The sequence below is a fragment of the Branchiostoma lanceolatum genome, chromosome 6 (genome assembly GCF_035083965.1).
Source record: "Branchiostoma lanceolatum isolate klBraLanc5 chromosome 6, klBraLanc5.hap2, whole genome shotgun sequence".
NCBI lineage: Eukaryota > Metazoa > Chordata > Leptocardii > Amphioxiformes > Branchiostomatidae > Branchiostoma > Branchiostoma lanceolatum.
In genome coordinates this window covers 12,621,119-12,647,376 of record NC_089727.1, presented here as the reverse complement: position 1 = coordinate 12,647,376, position 26,258 = coordinate 12,621,119, and the positions used below count along the sequence as shown (strand labels likewise).

General features: G+C 39.5%; 1 protein-coding gene across 1 annotated transcript in view; it reads right to left on the bottom strand.

Annotated features, from left to right (window-relative positions):
* LOC136436668 (FRAS1-related extracellular matrix protein 2-like) overlaps positions 1-26,258 on the bottom strand; it is a 121,178-nt gene that overhangs the window by 18,230 nt on the left and 76,690 nt on the right. Inside the window, exons 4-8 of the mRNA XM_066430849.1 lie at positions 15,030-15,176; positions 14,458-14,688; positions 13,902-14,027; positions 6,906-7,072; positions 6,357-6,441 (exon numbers count right to left, since the gene is read on the bottom strand). Coding sequence (XP_066286946.1) covers positions 6,357-6,441; positions 6,906-7,072; positions 13,902-14,027; positions 14,458-14,688; positions 15,030-15,176 — 756 coding nt within the window. The remainder of the gene's footprint in view (positions 1-6,356; positions 6,442-6,905; positions 7,073-13,901; positions 14,028-14,457; positions 14,689-15,029; positions 15,177-26,258) is intronic.

Below are 26,258 nucleotides of genomic sequence, written 5' to 3'. Positions count from 1 at the left end.
TAACGATAACTAAGTTTGACCTGTTCCACAAGCGAAGACAAATATAGCAGCAGGGGCAAGAATCAAGCCTTTGATGTTCTACAAAACTACAAGCAAACCTCTAAAACATGACTTATCAGCGAGCTAATCCTTTTTAGCTTGCATTCTTTGTTAGCTGGTATAACATGTAATCTGACTGGGCTAGACTGCAACTTTCCAGACTTGGCGAAGTTGGTCCCTTTTGAGCCAAAAATAAACATGTACATGTTATGTACTGCTACAGGATTATGCAACCAGGAAGACTGATTCAACGCCCTTACCAAACTGTGACATTCCAGTACAGTATCAACAGGTGGCTTGAGAATGGGGGGGGGGGGGGGATCTGACTGCCAGTCAGCAATTTCTGTCTTATTTCTATGTGCATATCAACCATAACTCTAGATTTCCTTTAGGTACATACATTGTAGATCTATAGTATGAGTGGGATTAATTTGTAAAAACATAGATTTTTTGTCACTATTGACTGACAGTTCATGGAGATGCATAGGTTCTTGTCTTTCAGTCATAAATGTGTGTGGTTCTGTTTATGAGCGGTTTGCACCACTATTGGCCATAATAACGACTCTAAAATGGACCCATTCCATGGTCAGTCTGGAGATAAAGAACCTGATCTGTTGACCTACAAATAGTGGTGTGGATCTAAACCCGAGTTTAGGTTTAGGTTCGGACTCGAGTCCAGAGGTTTAGGTTCAGGTCCGGACTTGAAAGTCCGGACCTGAACAATAATTTTGGAATTTTTTTTCGTGTTACATGTAAAATTGCATATTGGCAGATATTTTACATGTAATTTGAAAACTATATATACGGAATTATATACAGTCAGTAATTAACACAAAAGTTCAGTTATAAACACAAAAACAGCAATGTTTCAATATTTTTCTAGTGCAAATTTCACGATTTAAGGAAGGTTTAAGATGGTTTAAAACAAAAAGGAGTGTATGAGTGAGAAAATTTTTTTTCAAGTCCGGACTTGTTTCCAGACGTTTAGGTTTTTTTGGACTTGAACCTAAACGTTTTACAAGTCCGGAACCGGTCCGGCCGGACCGATCCGCACCACTACCTACAAACATGTAGGGCCTTCCTGAAGGAACTAACTGTTTGTCAAAATCATTATAAAACAACAACAAACAGTTACACTGACTGAAACTATCATTACAGTAAGTTTACTGGCAGCTAACTTTCCCAATCAGTTCCAAGTATTCAAAACAGTTGTTGAATTTCACCTTGCCCTTCCCTTATAAGTTGCCTGCCTCCTGTATATAAACTTGGAGATAAGAAAGGCATGCTGATCCAGGGTGCAGATAAGTGTCTGAGGGAGGCCTGTTCTCAATACAACTCCCTCTCAAAACACTGCTGATGACTCTGGGATTGCTCTACATGGAGTCATTTGCCTTTCAGAAGCCTCGGTCGTAAAATATTGATGTTAAAAGACAAATGCCTCAGCTGTTTTGACTTCCACTGAGTTCAGAAGTTACGAGGTGCCTCAACATTGTTTACTTCAACTGAGTTGCTGTAAGTTGTCTTATGTCATTATCAATGCATCATTGTTCATTTGGCATGTTCATTTTGTGAAGTGAAGTAACGTATGGCCAACCACAGGGCAGAACAATGATGCAATTCACTTTCAAATTTGTGGATGAAACTTTAAAGGATCATAAATCTAGCAATCTACACAAGAAACCAGCTGAACCAGGGAAATCGTTTGGACTGCCTCTAATGTCTGTCATCAATTTTATAAGCAGACATGCCTGATGACATTCTGAAGTACTTCCACAGTCCTTGCATCTATCTTGTCTCACTGCAATATTTCTAAGTGAAGAGATTTGTTTCCCAACAACTGGTGGGAAAGACGGACTTTCCCTGTTCTCATCTGGAAATTTTCAGATTAAACAGGCTCTGATGTTCATTTTTCCTCACTGCACTTGAGTTTCATTTACAACCAAAACATTCTGAATGGGAATGGAGAGAGGGGAATGTTCACACTTCTGTATCTGTATATTCCGACTGTTTCTGGTAAACCTTTCCCAGAAGATGATCAGAAAAAAAAGCTATCTGTTTCTTTACAAAGCCTTCGAAGCTTCATAAAGCCTTCAAGATGCCATTTTTTTCATAGCAGGCACATTATAATATATATTGTAGTTATGGGTTGAATATTTGTAATCAGTCCTCACCAACTTACCAGAACAAATTTTTGTTTTCAGAAAACATTTTTACATTTACTACTGTCTTCACCCCACAGGGTCAGATAGAGGACAGATGGTGCACAGGTTTGGGGGAAGAACTTTGTGTACATTGGAAAAATTCTTCATGAAGGACATTAGATGGAGCATGAACTGGCGACCCTGAATCCAACGAGAAAATATACACAATCCGAAGACCTTAGATGAGGATATCTGTCAGATGTTAACATCAAGATTGATTTGCAAATCAAATACATTTTTCCATTACTTTTAAATAATATTTAAGGTAAACAATGTTGGTTTGTAAGTTTGAAACAAAATATTTCCTCAGAAGAAATGTATGACACTACTCCTTACAAATGGTGTATGTTTGGTACACCTATGACTGTTTATTGTTTATACATACATATATCAAATTGCAGCCACTCTGTATGGTGTCAACGTTAAAGGAAACATTTACGATATTTTGACAAAAGGGAAACAAACATGAAAGAGGTGTGACAACACCTGTGTGTTGTATGGAACTTGCCCAAGACACAAGTACCTGAAATTGGAGATCTTGTTTGAAAGACCTACAATTCATGCCAACTTTGAACAAGTTTCCACTAGTTCTGGCAGACATATCCCATATGAAAGTTTTTTTGTGTGCAAAGTCCGTACAGCTATGCCATTCTGTAGTAAATGGTTTGAGATCGTAACTTTTGAAGTCAAACCTTTCCATCATCCATGGTTGATGGGTTCCATTCTACAATAGCTCAAGTACAACTTCTTGGACATAACTTTCATCACAAATAAAGTATTTTGTGGTGTATTTCCATTTCATCACAATCTCCAACAAAAAGCCCCCACACATAGCCACATGTCTTCACCCAGCTGTTTTCTGCCAAACACACACCAATGAACTTAATGCACCTCAAGCCCCAAGACTGGAGTGAATGTAACACAATGTACCAAGAATGTTTATTATTTCACCAAACATTCCCTTAAGTTTGTCTAGACAATTCTTGGACTGGAAAAAAGCTCAACATTGCACTTTGGGCAGCAGTTCTTAAAACTGTTTTTGTTAACAACTGTCAAGACGACTTTCAAGGAAAGAGGTGCAAGTGACACTGGGAGAAATTTGATCTTTGGAAACATTGACCTTGGGAATCTCCGATCAAAAAACATCCCCTCCTAATTGAATTGGAGCAGTGAAGGTTATTGAAAGTGATGCTGCTTTCTTAAGTGGGCGGAATGCTAAGCTAAGGAAGACCAAAGGATGCTCACAGGAAACTGAGGATAATCTTTCTTACACAGAGTCTCCACAGTCTAAGCTGTGACTTGAGAAATGCCAAGAACTGACATGTGTTTATTATTACAGAATCAGTTCTTTATGTTTTAATTAAGTGATTGGGGGCATTCAAACATTTTGAGATGAATGCAATTACAAATGCACAGTGTTCGATATGAGGTTAATTGCAATTACAAAATCTTGTTTAAACTTAAGTATTCCTTTTCATTATCAAGTATAAGTTTTCATATAAGAATGTGACTGTGCTGGATCTGATCTTCTTCCACTTAACCCTCCCCCTGCTGAGGTACAGCCTTTCGTTCTTAAACTGTATTCATTTGCTTACAGGGTTAGGCAGCATCCATTCAGAAATCAGCACCTTGATCCGACCTACTATGAGCATGATTCTAACATTTGGAACTTGCAACCACAATGAAAAAATGGTAGTTCCTAGCAGGGTTTGTTGTATAAATCTTGGCAATGTCAACATTACCATAAGTCTTTGTTGCCTACAAGGACTTCAAAACACACAACGTTCCATGTTCTAAAAGGATCTTTGAGTGATGGTCAACTCTTAGCTGCAAACATATCCTCACAATAGATTATCTTTAGAAAAATGCATAATATTATATGCTATATCATGTTCATGAATTTTGAGAGCCCCAAGCCTGAAAAACTGCCCCGATTTGATACATGTACTACAAACATTTCCTGATCAATGCACATAGTACAAATCTATCTTCAAAGTTGACCACAAACTCATGGCCTGTAAATATCCCTCTTACACATTTCACAGTTCTTTGATTGCTGTGTTTGGTGAATGAAAGTTAGCACAGACAAGTCGAGGTCTGGCGAGTGAGATCTCATCGCAGCAGAGGTTTCACTTTGTGAGGAAAGTCAGGATTAGGGTCGGTCATGTCTGCACCACACATGCCTCTCTGTTTAAACCACCCGGGGGTCATGGACAGGAAGTGCTCTGATTGGATAAATATTACCTAAATTGGATAAATATTGGCTGGACAGAGGTGGGAAAGGTGAGTCCTGGGGTTCAAGCAGGATGACAGATTGAGGAAATGTGTCCATATGGGGGGCGGCATGCAAAATTTGTACCTGAGTGCCCTTAGCAGTAAATCTTTGTCATGCCAGTTTAAGAGACAAACATACCTACTCTTAATCTACCACAGAGTAATGTCGAAATATTTTGATTTTTTTTGTAACATTTAGGATATGAAAGAAAACGTGAAAGAAAATTGTATTTGAATAGTTGTGCTTGTGTTCATAGCAAGTGTACCAGAAGCTTGCTTGTGGTTTAGAAAGTGTTACAATTTTCAATTAAACAACTTACATGTACATATAAAAGTACAATGCACCTTTTAACTTTTTCTCAACTGTTACATTATGGATAAACATGATGAAGTAAGTCTTACATGTATATACAACATTGCAATGGTACAGTGACAGCTGGCGGATCTTTGTGATCCTTAACAGGCAACTGAGTTGACACATTCTGTACAGGTGCAACATTTGGGTCCTGCAGCAAGCTGTTTGAGGTTAGGTGTCCTTTGGCATTGTAGGAAGGGCTTTCTCAAGAGTTTAGGACAAATCCAGAACCTCTAGGATTACATAACAGTCTTTCTGCAGGGGAACTCATAACCATTCAAGTAGCAATCAAACCCAGATGTTGGATTATAACCATGAAGCCCAGGATATCCACAAAGTCTTTCTGTCTAGACAAGTAAATTTTGAACATGCAAATTTTAGACAAGAAATTTTGATGGGTCAATTAAGCGAGAATGTTGAATGATTGCAAATAATTGGGGAAATTTTAGGGTCGTGACTTTTCACACCTGGCCATATATAGGTACTGATATGACAGTTATGGATCCCAATCGGATGTCAGGGCCTGATCTGCTGGATTAGGGGTGTTAGAGGGATTTCCATCACATCATTATTGCTATCTGCAGTTCAGATGAACGCATGTTAGGAACTCAAAGATTTTTAGGTGTTTATAGATATATAATACCTTACATTTTCTTTTAACAGGATACAATCACGAACTGCTGTTATTTTTAAAATAAATCTTAAAGAATTAGCGGACCAATAAGCCAAATTCTGCACTCAAACCAACTACCAAAAAGCATGGCCAGTCAGACAATGTTGGGCAATTTCAATAGCTGCCATTTTGGGATTTGCTTTCCTGCAAACATTTGGAATCTTTTAGTCTGATGTTTAAACCCACTTTTTAAATTACAATTATACAATACAAAACAAAGATGAAACGATAATTGATCAATAAGTCTTTTTAGACAGTCTTCCTGTTCCTCAAAGGGAAGTAGTGGATGCTAGGTGGTCTATCTGATGACTTAAGGTGGTCAAAGGATACCAAAAGTCAATCTCGTGTTAAAGCTGGCTGATTACCTCATTACCTTTGTATAAAACAATGACGGAACACCTGTGGAACATATGGTGCTGGACCACGACCAAACCTGGAGAAATCCCACAAAGGAAATGCATGGCTCAACCATACGTCTGAGAAAACAAACCTTGAACACTCTACCACGTGCAGGCTATCCAAGCAGAGCTGGTGATGAGGGATAAGCAGTTTGTTCTCTTCTTCTGACTCTGAGAGATATTTTTCTGAGCTTACAAAACATGATCAAAATTCAATTCCTGAAAGATGGGTGCCAATGATATAGGAGAAAGTTAACCATATCAACTCTCCAAGATAGGATCCAACCACAACTTATATAGCACAGAAATTTGACCAAGCCATCATATGGGTCCTTTATAAGCTACAGCAGGATGTCAGCTATATTCATAATTCCTATCAAGTGTTCCTTCTAGGAGGTTGAATGGTGATGTCCTACCGTCATCAGCGTCAGGGGCAATCACAACCTCAGTAGCACCGAACTCCTCCCCGATCCGACCACCCATGGGCATGCTCAGAACTACCTGTAGGGTGATGAATATAAAAATATATTGCTTATAATATGAGCAAGTTACATGTATGGGAATGCTTTAATCTGTACTTACTGTGAGAGGTTTTGACCCTATTGGGAAAGTACTTTAAAGATAGATGTACAAAAAAATGCGGGAGGTAATAGGGGATTGTTTCACTTTTAATCGCCCTTTGCATCAAAATGTTACAAAACATCATATCAGGGTTTAACCTAAATCTCCCTGCTAACCTGGTAACCAATACAAATTTGGTGCCAAATGGCTACCTTAGCAGGCTGAGGGTTAACATTCAAGGTCTCATTTGTAAGTACCGCTAACACTGTAGATTTGGTTGAAAACCAGAATTATGGTCAAATACCATAATCAATTCACCTCGTCTTTTGCCTATTTCTTTAGTGTCTGAAAAGTACCACACGTTCAAAAGGGACAAACATCTAAACAGTGACTTGCTCACACACCTGGAAGGATTCCTCCTCCTCATACAGTGAATCATCGATGATGACGATGCGACAGAACTTCTCATCCTCCCCCTGGTCAAACCTGATGACAGAGTTGTGGTCCTCGGGACGGCTGATGTAGTCTGAGTAGGACAGGACCGTGGTGGGTGTGGTGCCTGTGGCCGTGTCTGTGGGGGAAGGCACAAAAATGTTTCATCTTTATGTCATAGTAAACTAGTTTAGGTTACTGAAAAGCTAATCTTTCACTGGTCATGGCAAGTGATGAACAGATGGAATGCACAGTAACCAGTATACACAGGTTTAATGTATACAGAAAGTTCCCAAAACAATTTTTGGAGGATGAAGGGGATTACATGTCTATTGTAACTTATCTCTTCTTCAGGGAGGGGTTTTTATAGACAAAATAATGAGACAATCACTTTTGGAGCCTTGTTCACAATTCTTCCTGATGCGTAACTGCACAACCAAGACAAGTAATGTGCTTATAACATTTGTAACTTTATAACGTTAAGGAGATCTCCGCAAGGACAAAGGTAGCCCTTACTGGCAAAAGCATTCCATCTAATTTCCTGTTACTTTTTTGGCATAGGGAAGGTTTTGTACATTGCATAAGGTTTGTCTCAGACCGTGATAGGGAGCAAAATGTGTCTGATCTCTTGAGTCAGCTGGTGCAAATTCAACCCAACTTCTTGTTGATGTACTAGTGTGACAATGCAAGTTAGTGTGACCCTTAGCAGGGAGCATGTTAATGTCAATCATATCATATCAGATCAATGTTATATGTACATCAGATTCCTTTTGTAATGTTCAAATGCTCGTTATAGAGTTATGAGAGTTTATCAGTTGTACATGTGAAACACATGTAGGTGACACCTTGGATACTGTCTGGACTCTTTTGTCGGACATAATTAGAAACCTAGTATGTAATTTCTCACTCAAGTCAAGAGGGCACCATAAACAAAGTCAAGGCTGATTACGATCTTTTCTTGTATAATTGCAAAATTTACTGCTGGTAACATCATCCCAAGTTATTCCGCTTCAGGTTAGGGGGCAGGGACAACAGCCCAATTAACTCATAACATGGCTCAGACTGTGGTCTGTTCAATAAAACGTGATACACAATAGCAGGTTTGTGTTTCACGGAAATAGTAAACTATAATGCCCTTCATCATCGGTATATCTTAACAAAATTCTCCAAATTCTATTTCAATACAGAGTTTTGGCATAAGTATACAAATGTACAATGTATAGTCAATTACTTTTTGGTAAGGCACTTCTTTTATGGTGTTCAAATGACCAAAGAAAGAACAGAATGAAGATCTTTATCAATCGATATGAGTTTGATGAACTTCAAAAGGAGGATACATTTCTTTTTCTCCTTTCACAGCATCCTCTTGATTTGCTGCCCCCTGTTTCACATATTGTCCCATCAGAGCTTTTTGACCCAATTTACACACGCATTTTCTGAGTCTCCTCCAAGTTACTGAATCGACTTGGAGTCTGCTTGAGTTGAGTCGACTTGAAGCCGCTGACTCAAAAACGCATGTTTAATTTTGGCCCTTTTCTTGATTTCTTGTTTTATTTTCAAACAGCAATGACATCCTCTGTAGTGGTGTGGCCTACCCAGTACCTAACAGAATCAACATTATTTTCATGAACTTGGACGAACTTTGTAAGCCCCTTGCTGCTCTACCACACACACAGGCACAGCGTTTGGGATCAGCACAAAAGTATTACCTTCCCATCAAGTCTGACAAGGTTCTGCAAGGTCGTATGAGTTACTAATCTGGTTATTCTACATAAAAACTGAAAATTGCCCTCAAGGCATGTGTTTCATTTAGAAAGGAATTTAACCTTGCACTTGAGGAAAATTCTCTAACAATAGCTGTGTGTTTTATTCCAAATCTGAGCCATGTTAGATATGCTTAGGTGTCAGATTTGATACATCTGGAGGGCTGAATGGCACCTGCAGTCACCTTCAAAGTCAAGGGAGTCAGATTGGACTGATTGCCTACGTGATTTGTTTTGGCTTTTTAGCAGTGATCAGTTTAGTATAACTGCTGTGGGGTTGGTGGAGGTTAAAGCAAGTGCTGGTATGCATGTGATATCTCTGCATGCCATCACGCACTGTTTGCCCTTCAATTGTATTTCATTTTCCTCCATAGAACCAGTTATTCTAACAGGTCTGATGATCATGAGTGCAGTCTATGGGAAGAGGGCCCACATTATTAAAACGTTTTCAACATCACAGCTTTTTTCATACTTTGCAAATACTGAAAAGTTAAAGAATGACCCATTGAAGCAAGCTTGTGAAGCAGACATTTCGTATGACTTCTATAATAAGTAAAAAATTTGGAGCGATTTTTGCAACTATAATGTCTAAACATTAGAAAAAAACGTGCCACCCTTCCTTATTTGTTTCGCAATTTGCCCTGATGTAAAAAGTACTTGGGAAAATGAATGGATAAAACCAACTTAAATTACATGACTTCTGTTCCCACAGTTGGCCTACATGGTTAGGACATCACCATGCTTACAGTGTTTCAGTGTTCAGCACATTTTTGTCAATCCAAAAAAAAAACACATCACTCAACAAACTTCAAAGTCTCAAACAAACAGCTCAAGAAAAAGGGGAAGCCAAAGTACCAGTTTGTTCTTTTTCCAAACAAATGGTAAACAATGGCAGTGCCCTGGGGTTTGTCTCCTTCTGTGAACAACTTACGACCATGGTTGGGAGTTAACTTTGAGGGAAAGTGGCTCACCACTACTTATGCCATCAGTCAGCAACATTGGGTGCTGCAATGACATGGTTCCCACGGGGGAAAAAATGCAGTTTCTTCCATGAAAGGCCACAGCACAATTGTTGAGCATTACGCATTGGAAAAAACTGTCAGAAGAACACTTTACCCACTTTTGCACTGCAATAAATGATCCACATTTAGATGCTTGACCATGTGGATTTTCAGGGACATTTGTCTGGCATTTCTGTCATAGCTGGAAGAGTACAGTTTGTTAGAGTTGCTAAAACCTGCTTTGGAAATTCTACACCTTCCAAAGAGGGTGGTTTATGTGAGACAAATTGCAGGTGGGCTGGTCTGAAGTCCAGACAGTCAAACAGCCATGAAATTGGATAGACATACAGTACCATACCCCCCACTTTTAAACTGGTCAAGATAAAACAATTTTCTTTATTCAGTGCTGACTGTAGTCCTATTCAGCTGCTAAGCTTAAGTCGAATGACCATATTTCTTAAGCATTTCATTTCATAATGTCTGATCTATGGTTGCCTATCCATGAAATGATATAACAATACTTCTTTTGCCTTCATTGTGAAAATAAATTTAGTGATAAATTTTGAATTGCAATGGAATTGGAAATGGAACTTGTAACCATTGGTTGCCATAATTTTTGACAGTTAGTTTGGAACAATAATGTCTGAAGATAATTTCTCTCCTTTAGAGTGAATCACTCAGAGACCTTCAGTTCAATACCAAGCCAATTAAAAGTCTCAGAGTGGTGGGAACAAACTCAAGCTCAAGTTCTGTCTGGTTGACTTCCAGTGAAGGACAAACTCTGCCAGAAATCCGACCATGGTGGTTACATGACACAGCCAGCTCTACTTAGTCGGCGATGCTGGATTTAGTGTGTGGTAGCACCGAACGTCAGCCTGCAAATCACTGTCAATCAGCCACCACTATCCTTAGTCTTCCCACAATGTACTGTTTTTCCATGAAGTATGTCTGTCATACACTCCATTTCCGTCTTAAGTCATCAGCAGGGCAAATGCTCCAGTACACAATTTGAATTTTCTGCCAAGTGACTTTATTAAAATTTGCCAGTATTGAGACTATCTGCATGCCAGGAGATACATTCTATAGATGCTGGTCTAACAGCCTCTCCTAGAGGGCTTCCGAGAACACATGTCCACAGTTATCTTAACACTGCAAAGGATTTGAACAAAGCCAGTAGACCTAAAGTTTGTTTAGAAGAAGTGCCAGAGCATCCGCTATGACTAAGTATGAGGAGTTTTGCTGCATTGCACTGTTATTAGCTACATTTGCTTTCAGTTGTAATTTTGGCGACGCCTCCGGGGCGAGCCAAATTTTGACTATATTGTGTGCAGATTGCAAGAATTCTAGGAATTGTACAGGAATGTGAAAGTCCATGGGACGATAACTCAAGAATGCCTGGATGTATTGTCTTCATATTTTGTAGGTGGGTAGGTCTGTGGGAGACTTTGTAATGATTGGATTTTGGGCCCCCTAGCGACTTTCTATGGTACTGCAGGGGAGCTTTCACTTTCAAATCTCGTCTTCTGAACATGCTATAGTCATAATTTTTAAGTGGTGGATAGCTCTTTGTTAGGAAAATATGTCCTGTAGATTTGGACCCCCTAGCGGCTTTTTTTGGAACTGCAGGAACTGATTTTGACTCAAACTTTGAAAGAGAATAACGCAAGAAGGGGATGACGGATCATCATAATTTTTGGTGTGTAGATAGCTTAAGTGATGATTTACATAATCATATGCCAATTATGCAAATCAATATTTGATTTGCATAATTAATGGGGACAGTTAATAAATCAGCTGAATTCTATTATAGGACTCTTAAACACATGACATACGTAACTGAGAAAGAGATAAATATCGATAGATATCAATTATGCAAATTGATACTTAATTTGCATAATAAATGACAAAATACTATAAATCCAAAGTGGTAAATGATGGGGATTTCATTTTTGCACCATTTGGAAGTTAAGTAAATGTGGCCACTATTAGAAACAAATCTTGCATAGAGGGCCTCATTTACATGATTTATGAGGAAATGGTACGGTATCTTTTTTTGTGAAAACAAGATTTTCATACATTGGACAACTTGTGTTATTTTGGTAGAGAAGGTGATAGACTGATATGATTTATGTGAGGTCCTTATTTGCATATGGGCTAAAAACGAAAACGTTAACAGAGACCACCGTCGCCATGGCAACATCTTTTATGTTGCCAATCTTGTTAATACATTTTTTTTAAATCTAAGAGTTTGCATAGCTTTCACAAATTTGTCTGTCCAATTTTAGTGTTCCAAAAACGAACTTGGAATACTGCTTTATAATCAATTATCAATTCTGTCTCCTATTCAGAAACGATAAACAATTATGCAAACACCAGGTGCTCTTTTATCCCCTATTGTCTCAAGTGGTCATTTACATAGAGCAGTAACAATGTCTACTGACCCAAAATTAACTGGGTCAGAAATAATCAGATCCAAATTTGTTTTTAAACACCCAGAGAGTGGATCTTTATTACAGGGAAACTTAGCAGACCCCATAATTGGACAATAATTAAAATGTGACAGCTGGGAGTTGTCTTCAGATAGTACACCACATATGGCTTCCAGTAATGATGTATTTGGGGGAGGGAGTCCAAAAGGGTGGGACACTACACAAAGAAGGGAGATCAAATACTCGTCTTCTTGTCATACTAAATCCTTCTGATTTCATGGGACAGTCTAATACTTAGCACTCTCCACAAGTTATTGTTTGCTTCTTTCCTTTGGCTGTTGGCCAAGTCCAGTGCCTTCTCAGCACACGCACAATCTTAGGACACAGTCTCAAAATTTTACTGCCTCCCTTTAAGTGGGCTCTCTGGGATTTGTTAGTTCTTGAGTCCCATGTTATTCTTGGCAACTTTTACAAACTTTTTTAAAGCACCACTGATATGCCTTGCCTCTAATCAGTAAAGTTGGCTTTTTAGACCTCATCTAGAACTGGACACAACCTCTTATATATCAAACGTCATTCAAAGTACACCTCCCAAGTTGAATCCAATATTTGATTTGCTGAAACAAGAGAACTTTTGCCACTTAAGTGATTTGGAAGATAGTACTTAATAAACAAGCAATAGAGATTGTGTCCAAAAGGAAGTATTCTGACAGCTCGTTGCTTCTGGCTATGTGTCAAGGAACTCTAATGTGGGTCACTGGAAATAAACCAAGACAGGAAGAAGTTTTTTTGCCGATATCACTAAAATTTCCGCCTTTTAGGCAATTATGTCAGATTCACCAAATTTTGCAATGTATTGCACGATTGAGTACAAAGAAATGTCTGTGTGAGCTATTGTAGGGTCACTTGTGGTGTATGTTCCACCACAATAGGATAATTGTTTGAGGAAAAACAGCCTTTGGGTCTCTTTATCCTTCATTACTATGAAGTCTGTAGGTCTGACAGTTTCAGCGTTTGGGCCACAAGTGAAAGGTTTGTTTTGTCTAAACCTCTATTTGTTGCTCTATTCTTAAGATTCAAGACGTGCTGATCAAACAAGCACGAGCCGCTTAAAAAGGTTTGACAGACTCACAGGAGAGGAACAAGATTTTTGTAAAGACTTCGTTGAAATGTTCTAAGATGCTGTTTGCTCAAAATTTCTAATCCAGCTACTCAAAACTTTTTGCCCCGCCCATTCCTTAAGTTTGACAAGTTTTCTTGGTAACAGACTGACACTGTGTCCCCGACAAGTATACCTGGACTGATACCTGTTGTACTGTGTAGTAAACTCATTAATTACTATCCATCCTCTGTTGTTATAAACGAGGTGTGTTTGAAATTTGATAGTGACCTTGGAAACACCGCAAAGGAAACAAAGAATGAAAAGTAAATAGCACCTTTCTATGGAGAAGTATCATTTAGACTAAACACGACGGAAACAAAGTGTTTGGGTCAAGACACCGATGTTCCTGCTTATTATGCGTGACTCATTTTATCGTGGGAACTTTTAGCTTCAAACAATACAGTCTGGTGAACAATGGGCAGGTAACAAGTTGTCTGAGTAAAGGTGATACTGAGGCTAAATATTGACTTTCCACAGGTCATCCAAACAGACCAAGCCTTCCGGTAACAGTTTTCAAGGCTAGAATTACACAGAGCACTTGAAGGGAAAAGGTCTTCATAGCACAATAAGAAAAGGCAAGACTTATTCTCAGTTCATAAGAGCTGTTCCATACCTGGTTTTGTGGAGCACACCACCATCAGCTCCTTACTGATGTCTCCCTTCCTCTTGATGGGGATGAGCAGCTCCCCGATATCCTCCTCCACAACATACTGCTCATCAGGGATGTACACTGTGGACTCTGTATAGATAGATGTCAGGAGCAAGGTATTGTGTTATAAGCTTGGTAAACTCTGTAACATGTAATGTAGTGAAAAATAGGGCCTTTAATGTATTGTCTGTGTTTCAAACATCTGTGATATGGCACCACTTCAGTCTTGCAAATTTTAGAGATTACATAACATTACACATCACAACAGCCAAGCAACAAATTTCAAAAGCTTATTTCTGGATGTGAAGTTTCCATTTTTCACTGTACGTTTAAGTGCTACCTGGTTATAATGCAGGATAGCAAGAGTATTTCTCAGACATTTCTGTAGAGGTGACCAAGTTCAGCCATTTTGTTTTTACTATGTTGCACACTGATATCAGGTGCATTTTCCTACTCTCCAAATATGCACTGTATCAGAGAAACATTAAGAGCATCAGAACCATACTTAAACCAGACTGACCATCAGACCCATCTGTGATTTCCACCACAGCCCTATCAGGGTACTCCAGCGCCCCCATGAAGGGCTCCGACAACACGATGGTGAAGGTTTCCGACCGCTCGTACGTGTCGTCCTTCAGGATGCGGATCTTCAGCTTGCCGCTCGTCTGTCCGGGGTTGAACTGGACCTGCCGGTTCGCCCGACTGGTGAAGTCCTCCCCCTTCTCAGCTGTTCCATCTTCTGTATTGATGGCTAGAAAAGAAAAATTGATATATAATTGATTCTAAGAACATTAATCCTGTATAACAAGTAGAATCTGAAACTTTTCCCTGTATTTCTCACTCTGAAGAAAGACAACTATAATGCCTTATGTAATATACATCATAAAACTTGATTGGAATTACATCAGCTTTCGATAAGAAAATCAACTATACACAAAGAATTTTTTTTAAAGTGAGTGCTGCACATAGTTGACAATGCACTTCTGTTGCTCAAAGGTATTTGTCAGTGTTGCATCTCTCAAATATAGGCTTTTAAGTTCATGTATGTAAGTATGTACTGTGTATTACAATAAAATAAAGATTGTGACTCACTGACGAAGGCAGTCTCCCCCAGGTAGCCCCTCCTGTTGAGGTTGATGACCAGGTACTTGGTGTTCTCGTCTACAGTGTACTGGTCCTTCTCCACTGAGATCCAGCACCAGTTCAGCCGGAACACCTGGTTCGGCAGGGCATTTCCACCTGTAAGATCAATCAATCAATAGGTCAAATGTTTATTTCAGAGCACAGTAATAGTACAGTACATGGTAGTGCATGTAGCTTATAACATGACTGTTAAAAACTGAACTGTGACTTGTATTACATCATGTATTAGGGATAAGTCATCTAATTATCAAACCATAAATTCACTTTACATTTTATAACATCTCAGTTGTGTTGAGTTCTCAGTTATCTGTCCATTCTTCTAGCTTTCTTTTCTCATTAATAAAGAAGCATTAGGCAGTCAGGGCTGGCAGCTCTTAGGCACAAGCACAAGCTGCAGTCATAGACAAGTCAATATATAGCTAGTCCATCCACAAATTATAAGAATGAAGATTCTGTTCCATGTTTGACATTTTGAAGGGATCTTAGGAGATTCCTGATGTTTTTCTCATAGACCCTTTCATCATCATCATCATGGATCCCGAGAAATACACCCTTAGAAATAGACCCTTTAGAATGCTTTAAAAATCTACAAATTGTCTGACCGGATTGAATAATCTCCCAGGGAACTTTATGATTCTGCAAGAGAAAGTCCAGAAGGAAAGTTGCAAAGATGAAAGTTTTTTTAGTCTCCAATTGAGTCTGGTAGAGACTAGTTCTCCTATAATGAGTCCAATCTTTAGGACATGTGCAGTAAATCATCATCTGTAACATACAACTGTTCTTCAACAGGTCAAGCCAGGAGGTGGCCTTCTTGGTTGTCCTTCAGGTCACACCCAATTGGCTAAAAAATAAACACATTCTTCCAGTTGATCCGATTCAAAACTCTGACCAGTACGCAACCATGCATTATCTCAGCTCAAATTTTGGCCTTTAGGTTTATAACTGCTTCATGGAATCAAAACTTTGGGCTATCCATGTTTAATTCCAAAACGTTTGTACTGTCAGTAGGGCTGTACGAGGATAAAACTGTCCTTTCTGAGCAATATCCTCAAACTTTCCTTTCAATTAACCTAGATTCTTACCCTGGTAAACCTGACCCTACTGCACCTTGAGGGTCTACCTGACCACTCAGTATGGGATGTTGTCTCAGAAAACAAAGCGAATATTGCAGGGAAATCTCCCATTGAAGGTTCATTAGACTGACTCAGATTTTAAAATGTCATGTCAATCTCAAAATTAGAGAACAGTGCTAACCAGCTGGTTAACTGTGCAAACAAGCAACTGGATATGGTCAGGTTTAAATCAGGGGAAGGGGCACAGTTTAAGACGCTGATTAGAAGTGGTTTTAAAAGGAGCCACCTGGACTGAAGGAATATGAAGGTCTCCAAATGTACTGTACATGTATCCATCGCTGTTTTGTACAGCTCACAGTGTGTTTCCTTCAACCTGAACCATAAAACAGGTTGATGTTGGTCTCATTTCCTTCCCACTACCCAACAAACCCTGTGTAGGCTTTCATTTAACTTTCAACTTGCCAAGGTACTGAGGTAGCCTTCTGGCATCAAATTTGCATTGACTACAGGGTTAGGTGGCAGGGAGCTGCAAGAAGGTTAAATGTAACTTGTGTTCAAGTTCTACAACAATAAGCTAATTTTTAAAGGATTCCAGCTGCCCTGTTTTAGACTGATGTTTGGGAAGGCCAGTCCTTTGGCAGTGTACATTGCACTTCCATGCATGACAATCCCAGACCCTCTTCTGAAGTTCTGTGCCAACATCCATTTGATGGATGGATGGGCAAAGTTTACCTTTACAACACCAGACAGCTTGGTATGAAATGTTGTTCAGTTGTGAACTGACAACAAGCAAAGGGAATCACACTGACTGTTCCCTTTGTCTGACATGCATGCCTTGAACTCTTCTGTTTGCTGTGGGTCATAGCTAATTGAAAAACATTGTTGTGGCAGCAGCAGCAAGGAGTTCAGGGTTCGATTTAGAAGAAGTCGTGTTATACTTAGATTATCATTCTCTTTGATGAATCAAAGTTTTCACAAAGTTTCAGGGGAAGATTTTCTCTGCTTTGCTTGAGAATATACATTTTGTAAGATCCTGAATGATGATTGATTGATTCAGCCAGCTTTCACAAGCTCAAGAAAAACTGTCACCAGGTCATCTATGACAGGAGGATGCCAATACCACAAAACTGAGTATCAAACCCCTTCCACACCCTTGTCTCTCCAGTATGGTTAAACAGGGTACTGTAGTCTGTAGTCAAACTTCAAGGCAAATGCATGCCACTGTTATCATGTTATAAGCCTGCAATGTACCTATTTTAGGGGATTTGTTGTGTGAGGCAAAAGCATGCCAATGTTATAAGACTGCTTCTACGCATAGCACTGCAAATCCTTGATAGGCATATACATAATATATGTATATCACCTGTGCCTGGGGAGGAGTTCCATGTTGATGCAGAGTCATCATCAGGAGAGTAGGATGGACACAGAAAGGGAAATATGAAAGGGAGACACACAGGAGAAACAGAGAGAAGGGAATGTAAAAAAGGGCTTTTCCAAAAAAAATCTGGGAGGACAAGACAGCACTTTATCTGAAATTTCTGATGACATTTCTCTCACAACCGCATTGGTTGGAAGATAGAGCGTTCTTTTTCCTTTTCAGTCTACATACATGTATGCCATCTTGTCCTTCCAAAACAGTGCTATGTTTTTTTTTTCTAGAAAAGCCCCACACAAGTTAACAATGGACAATCTATTGCACGCACACATGTACAGTGTTCATTCAACACACCCTTGGAAACACATGAAGATAAAGCCTATTAAAACTACATTCTGGAATGTGTAGAAACAAAAATGTTTCCCCACATAATATTGTCACACCAGCATATGGAACTTGTCCTTGCTTTTTGAAAAGTGTGGCGGGACTATGATACTTGACATGTGAAAATAAACAGAGAACGTATAGACAGTTTCCGCACCACGGAATGGACAAGGTTAAGTTCAGGGTCTACGCTCCCCGCTGTTTTTCTCTGCTGTTGGTTTAGACAATGTCTGCGGTATGATGCGCATAACCAGTCACGACGTGGAAGTCAGGCCACATTAAATAAACAGGGCACTGCCACCTCTTATGTGCTGTTTGTTACAGGGTAACATATTTAGTCTTTAACAGTTCATGTGGAAGGTTATGACGTGTTACGAACTTGAATTGTAACCAGAAAACCAACCTGAGACCTAACATTGTTCAGCTTGTTTGAGTTCCTATTGGCTGCCTGTAATTGTTTTGAACTTCTACCCACATCAACTTTAACCCAAGAGGACCTCCGTCCAGTTGGATAGATTTCGATTTCTGTTAATTCATTAAATTACAAAATCTTGCAAAACTTTTTTTTATCACCGTCTGAAGATGTAACAAAACGGACTGAATTGACACTCAAGTTTTCCAAAATGTTTCTAGCTTGCTCATAGCATATCATAGACAACTCCTCTTTAGTCCTGTACTTAAAAATCAAACAGCTACATTTGTAGCATCTTATCTGGACCAAGTGTTTTCCCAACTGAGCCATAAGGAACATACTCCCGTGTGTGGGAGCCTTGACAACTGTCAGCAGAGACAGGGAACCACAAGATACATAATAAATTGCGGCCATGGTCAGAGAGTTGAGTGAGCTGCATTAGCGCTGCTTAGCTGTGGGAGGGTATGCCAAGATTAAGGCTGTTTACGTAGAAGATAATGCTTTAGAAGGTCTTACAAGAAAATCTCGGCTTTTAAGTCTAAAATTCCTTAGGTCACAAGGATTGCACCTCTAAGGGTTTGACGCAAGGCAGAGGGAGACATTCTTGAAGTAATTTTCAAGATCCATAAGACTCCTAACAAACACATATACTGTACATGAATTGTACTTTTTCAGCTAACTGTAGAGAGACTATTTCATTTGTTCCTACAACATGCATACATAGGAAGTTGTACATAAGACCAGTATGTTTCTTAGTATATTAAGTATGATAATGATATCAAGTATAATATGGTATCAGTGACCTCAAGACTTTGTGAACTAAAATTCACCTGGTCTAGCTCTGGTCAACTACTTTTTATAGAATACAGACAGGTCAACACACATGATCCATGTTACCCATGGTCAACTGTAGGAAAACATTTAGTTAAAAGACAATGACTACCCTAATCTCGGCTGATCTTAGTTTTATGGTGTCCAGAAATATCTGAAACCAGATCCAGTGTGATGCCAAGGTTTGTTAGGACTACCGTCAGGGGACCAATCCCAGAACCCCTCATTACATCAATAATGTCTCCTCCGACCTTCAACATGACTTTCACACCAGGTCACCTGTCGCCTAACACCTCCACGTTCTCTCAAGACAATGACCAACCACCAAGAGAAACAGCAGGGTGTTCTCTGGGAAAATCTCGTCCAGACAAAACAACACCCTTATCTTATTGCTCAAATATTGGATGAATGACAGGACTGAAAGACATGCTTAGACCAAGGACACTGCCCAAACCTGCTCAACCAGATAGCAGCTAGGCTCCCAAAATACAACCAGATAGCAGGCTCCCAATATACGACGTACTACAACACCTTATCCAGATGTGAAAACATTTGCCACAAATAAACAGAATGGATTTACGGCCTGATAAGTGTTAAGAAAGGTGAGGTGCTATCTGATATTTTCATCAAAGTGATGACAACAGTTCCTTATCTGTTTTAAGTAAACACAGTCTTATGTAATCTTAAGACATGCATACCGAGAAGACAGGCAAGGTGTAAGCATTACTTAAGATCTGATGATAGAAGGATAGGAAGAGGTCTATGATGTACATGTATTTCCAAGAACTAGTCTGGTTAACACGAGTATGCACAAGCAGGAAAGGCAATCTTTTTACATAAATACTTACCATACATGCTACTGACAGTGCACTTCAACCAAATATTTGAATAAAAAATATTAGACCGACAATTTGGCTGTTTCTTGAAAGAAGATTTAACCCAAAATCAATGAACCCCTACTCTAATCAAAAAGTGTGCAGGGTTCTTAAACATGCTCAAGGTTTGGCTCCCATTAAAAATCAGGAAATAGAACAGGTCTCTACTAGTGTTGAACTAGGTTAAACCAACTGTAAGGTCAGGATTACAGCGTTGTACAGTATCTTGGGTACTCACAAACAAACTACTAGACCATCTTACCTACATGTAGAAAACCCTGTAAGTAACAGGAAACACAAACATGTAATGCCTTAAAATCTTAAGTCTCATTACATCGAGTCCTCTCTACCAACGGTCCAAGTACACAATAGCACAAAGCTTTCTCCCCCTGGCGACAACTCAGTTGCTAGGATAAACAGTTCACGGCAGGCAGCTGGGGCCAAGGCCGGCCAGACACACGGCTCTGCTGATAGATGGAAGACAGACGACCGCACTCAGAACTGATCACCGAGAGATAAAGGGATGGCTCTGAACTTGACTTTGGAGAGATGCCCCACCTTGTTACAAATCAGCCCACACATGAGGCAACCATCCAATACCCCTAAATAGCCTCCATACCTGTCTACTCAGGCTGTGTTTCAATTTTGGCTCCAACTTGACTTTGGAAGGAATCTCACTATAGTACATGTCAGCCCACACAGGGGGCGACCTTCTTACATGTAGCCTCTGTACCTGGCTCCTTGTGATGTTTCAATTTTGCCCTTTTTGCTATTCACCAGCTGTCTTTTTTCATTGCTACCAATTGTATGACATAGGTGGCCTAATGGTCCTGGGTTCTCTTATCATTGTGATTTTTTCACTACATTCATTGTTCAACTAAAAATACACCTTTTTTAAATATCTACAAAAACGAATATGCATACTTGCACCAGCTGAGTTCAATGTTATTACATGTTCAACCAGAACTGACAGAATGGTTAAATAGATTGACATTGTTTTGTTGCATCCTTAACAATGACTGTGCTATGTCCCTGTGTGATTTACCCAAAGTCAAGGAAACTATACAACTAAGTTTGAGTTGAAGTCTAATTTCCGTCTAACCTGCTGGGAAGAGTCTAGACAGAAGGGACTGTTTCTTCCTGTCACAACTTCAGGTAACGATTGACAAGTTGAGAGTTTGTGCTAGATGTGATGGAAAACACCTGACGCTCATCAAACATAATCATGAAAAGGGGATGAGAACAAAAAACTGCTGCCAAGTATCACTTTCTGTTAACATCGCACAGCCTGTCAAAGACACTGATAATACAACGACAAGCAATAAAGTCTAGATTTATTGGCATTGTAAAAAAGATTAACTGAACTTTCACCGAGTTCAACAGCAAAGTTGGTGAAGAATACCACAGCTACTTGTAGCTTACAACGGCCTTGCAAAGGTGAAATACAAAACCTAACTTCATTTGCCTTATCTAAAAACTCCATCTCCCTTTTCTTACACAAAATAAGTCCAGATGAAACATCCCATACAAGACGACTAATAACAAGGAAGATCTAGCCATGTCCTGGGTAGCAACATCCCCCCTAGTAAGTAATTGTACCCAGTAATGGACTACAGACTCAAGCATGTAGCTGTCATAAGCCTGCTGACATGTAAAATCCAGTCATAAACAAAGTAGACAATGCTTATTTTAACAATTAATCACATTTCGTTGATATTGCTTAGTTGCGTATATCAGAATTTAAAACAAAGCCTGTTACAGATTTGGACCATGACAATTTTATGAGAAGAAAATCACATTTATGCAATGCAGATGCTCTATTTAATGTTCTATATCTAATATCTTATATCTAATCTAGTCAGTTGGTGCATTCTTCAAGATAGTATGACAGGCTCATCCTTCTAACCTTGACTCTGACCTTTGTGTGCAATGTAACAGCGGACAGGACAGTGTGCTGGACAGTGTTCTACTAACAGATTCCTTGTGCTACTTTTTTTTTCCATTCAAATACCTGTTAGCATTCAGCAGTTGGGAATAGATAAACTTCAATCTATATCAATCAGTCAATCAATCAGTCGTGATTTCAGATGCAGAAATAAAAAAAATGTCTGGCTTTGCAAATACGGTACACACTGAAAAGGCAATGCAGGAATTAAACAGATTAGTTTAAGGAAAATAATTTATATCAACCTATTCTTTGCTTTACACTCCTTTTCTCACAGGCTAATTAGCCAATGCCATGCAGGATGCCTATACAACATCAGCATTGGTGCTGGAAAGGTCACTTACTATAACGTTTTGGTGAAAAAACTTTTTGTCTTGGAAAGACAACTTCCCTTCTTTGAAATAGACGCTCCATATGATTTATTTTCAAGTTTCGTGACTTCCTACCATACTTCAATCATACCAAATGCAATTTTGGGGCTGTGCAAAAATATCTTGGACCTGGTGTGTTTGAACTAAGCCAAGATCCATCAGAAATTCAAAACAAACAAAGGGAGAGGTAAAGCTTTTAGTTTGGCAATCTCCATATTTCTTCCTGCGAGTGAGTGGCGGTGGATTTATGTTACAGAAGAGGATGGACTCCTGAGAGGGACCGGAAGGCAACAAATTCATGCTGCCCTCAAACAATAGTGATAAAGTTGGTGACTTTCTGTGACTTGAGGATTCTGTAGAATAAGAAATCATGTATATATACAGTCTAAAAATAAAGGAACAGCTGTGTTTAGGCATGTACACAGGGCAGATCTACAACATACGTTTGCATGTATCGTTCATAGTGCATACTGGCCAGCGCATATATATATGCACGCAACACATAGGACGGTCTTTGGTTGACTGACTTCCCCACCAGCAGATGACATGACCCAAAAGGAAGAGGAGAAAGTTGTCTTCTCCCATCCCGCAGACCTCTGGCCCACATGTGAACTTGACCTCCAGTAATTACCCCTCCAGGGCACTGTTAGATAAGCAGATGCTCTTGGACTAGCTGATGACAGACTGGGTTAGATTCTGCATCTCTGCCAGCCACACTTTCTTACACCACAAGGTTTGTCTGAAGCCGGAAAAGTGTTATCTTCACCATTTTCTCACGCTTCCAGCTAACTTTAAACAGACGAGACAATCAGGTCCTTGATAAGTTTGTGTTACTGTAAATGCATTTAAGTTCGCGTGGGGGAAAATGGAGTGTTCGCGGTGGTTTTAATATTGCGGCAGTGCTATAGTCACGTTCTGCTACAGTATTGAACAAAAATCTTCACAGTGGTTGTAAGTTTGCGGTGAAACGGTCGCTGCAAAACCCACAAACATAAAACCACCGCAAACATTCCTGCATTTACAGTACTACGGAAACAACAGAAAAAGATTACAACTTGTTTTTTAGGGATAAAGCCAAAGGAATCCCAGTCAAGGCACAACTAATGCATCAGGTAATAAAAGACGAGGCCTATTGCATGTGTTTTCTTCACCTCCTTTCTCACATAAACAGGAAACTTAAGTCTAAATCAGGCTGGGTAACGCTTGTCATCCTTTCCGAAGTGTTTATCCTTCCAGCATAAACCAACATTCAAAACAGAGTGGGTTACTTATGCTTTTTAGGCCAGCGAATGCACTTCATAAACAACCCAGTTGTCTGACCACTGCCGGGGGTTGGCTGGCATCTATTGTAGTGCATGACTACATGTATGGTTAAAAGGCTAATTGGCAAGGATATGGATGTCATCTTCTAGATGGACAAGTTTGTTAACATTATCTCAATCTTTCTGGGCAAGAAATGATATCCTGTTCTGAAATGGAGCCAACTTTCCTGTTAGGGCAGCATTAAGAGATGTGTGTGAGACAGCAATGGTGGATAAAGGCACCCATTCTTAAAATGAAGACAACCAAACAATCCTTCCTGTGTTGAGATCTTTATATAGATAATCCTTTTCCCAAACAGATGGACGTCTAAATGATGCTGTTATATATAAGGCACTCTTTCATCTTTAAGTCCTCTCACATATTTCAGTGGTAATGTAATGTTAGCTTTATACATACATATAGCACCTATCATAATGGTCAGAGATATGATTTTTCCCTCCTAACATCTGCTTGGAGATTAGCACATCTGGCCACTGTTGTCTGTGAACTTGCCTGACCTCACGACCAGTTCAAAAGGGCTTAGTTCATGTTTGGTCGGCCTGTTAAAGTGCATATGTTCGGAGCAGTAAATCAGAGTCATGTTGAAAGATGAATTCATCCACTGTCCATGTCTTTTGTCAGCATGTCCAGTTGAACTCTAAACATGCATGTCTAATGTCTTGGATATCTAGGTGTTCAATAAGGCATCATCATAACAATCTCAGTGCCTTCTATTGTCTTTAATTGCAATGCACTAAATGTACTATCATATATGTGTAATGCTTAAGAAACAAAATATGAGTGAAAAGACTGAAGGCGCACAGCAGGCCTGTTTATGTTGAACTTACAAATTTTCAACAGTCTACCAATTACTTTGTTCTGACTGTGTTTATTTGTACTGAGCCGTAACTTCTCCTTAATATAAACTTTAAGCTGCTTTTGAAGAGCCGCAGTTAACATTCAAGCCATGAACTTTTCACCCCAGTCAAACTTCATGTGTGGTTCTTAAAAATGATGGCCAGATATGATGAAGGCAGCTGACAAGTTGTTCCCAAGACAAAGCAAATTTATCACCTCTTAAAAATCCATTTGCTTTCTACCAAAATCACTGTGAAGCTGGACACACATGCAGACATCACAAAAACTGATATCATATTTCTAGACAAATGTCATCACCCACTCTTATCAGCTAACATAAACAGTGAAACCTTCCTGTAATAAGTTTTGACAGAGCTCCTATTGTCCGACTTTCTGTCTACATAATCCTTGTACAAGCAGTCAGCCATGAAAATATTTTGGGATGCAAGGATATCATATCCTGGGTGATCCCATATCGCAAGGTTTGAACGTAACCCTGATTTCCCCATCGTAACCAGTGCCTGTGAGGACAATACTGACATTTAGTTGTCCAGGAAGCGTGGTGTGTGGTACGTTACCTTTGGACATAAAAACCTTTCCAAATTTGACACGAACAACTAATTTCTTGTACAATCTTTACAACCGGTAGTTTGTTACTATGCTTTGTATGTAAAGGTCATCAATCAAACAGACTGGAAGAAACTCTGACAACAAGCACACCTGCACTTTGGACATGAGTTCCCTTCTGCAATTGACATACCTACAGTTGGCACAGCTAATACGAGTTGATTATGATATGATGGACTATAATGATTTACAAGCAATGAAGCATGGTAGTTTGTTAATGAAGTTTGTATCAGGGTATCATTAGTCAAACTGACTCTCACGATAAGCAAAGCACACACCTACACTGATAATATGGCTGTGAACAGTACTCCGTGCACATGGAAAGAGGAACACCACTTCCTTTGTGCTCAGGCCACTCTTGACAGTTAGCCAACTTTTCTGTCATGTCTTGATCCACCTTGATTGAATGCTGTTAACACAGCCATAGATACTCTGTATATTGCCTGTGATAGATTTTATACTGAACAGTGAGTGGTTTTGTTGTTAACAACTTGTTTTATAAACAGCAATGCCACATATTGTATGTGACCAACTGCACAAGGCAGGTGTAATTTCTCAGCCAACTGCATCCTGTCTTCAATCAGATGTGATAGCCAGTGATCATGAGGCCTGGAAGATTCTAATGTGAAGATTTTAACATCTGCTTGGGCCTGTAAACTGGGTTTCTTGGCTACCTCAAGCCCTAAAGACTACAACAGTCTGTAAATGTAACTCCAGAGGTGGGGACAGGTAGTGATCAGAAGGTGGCAAGGATACAACTGTTTTAGTGAGGTTCTCTTGGTAATTTCTGCACTATAACACTTTGAGAGTGTCGTAAAACCACTGGTGATTGTATGGAGTTACAAGGAACCCCAGATTACATACCTTCAACACACTACACCTCCAACTGCTGACTAGACAAGGTCATATCTTAATCCTCTTTCATGGACTTGACCTTTTCCAGAAGACGTAGGTTCACTAACAGGCACCAGCTGCTCACCTCAACTGCAGTCCCTAATCTCTAATGTACCACGTGCCAGGATCTGCCCCTCCATTGGGTCTTCCTCTTGGCTTCGTCTCCAAGTATCTTTAATTCTACATGTACATCTTCATGCTATATTGTAGCTGTCATTTCGTTCTGCAACC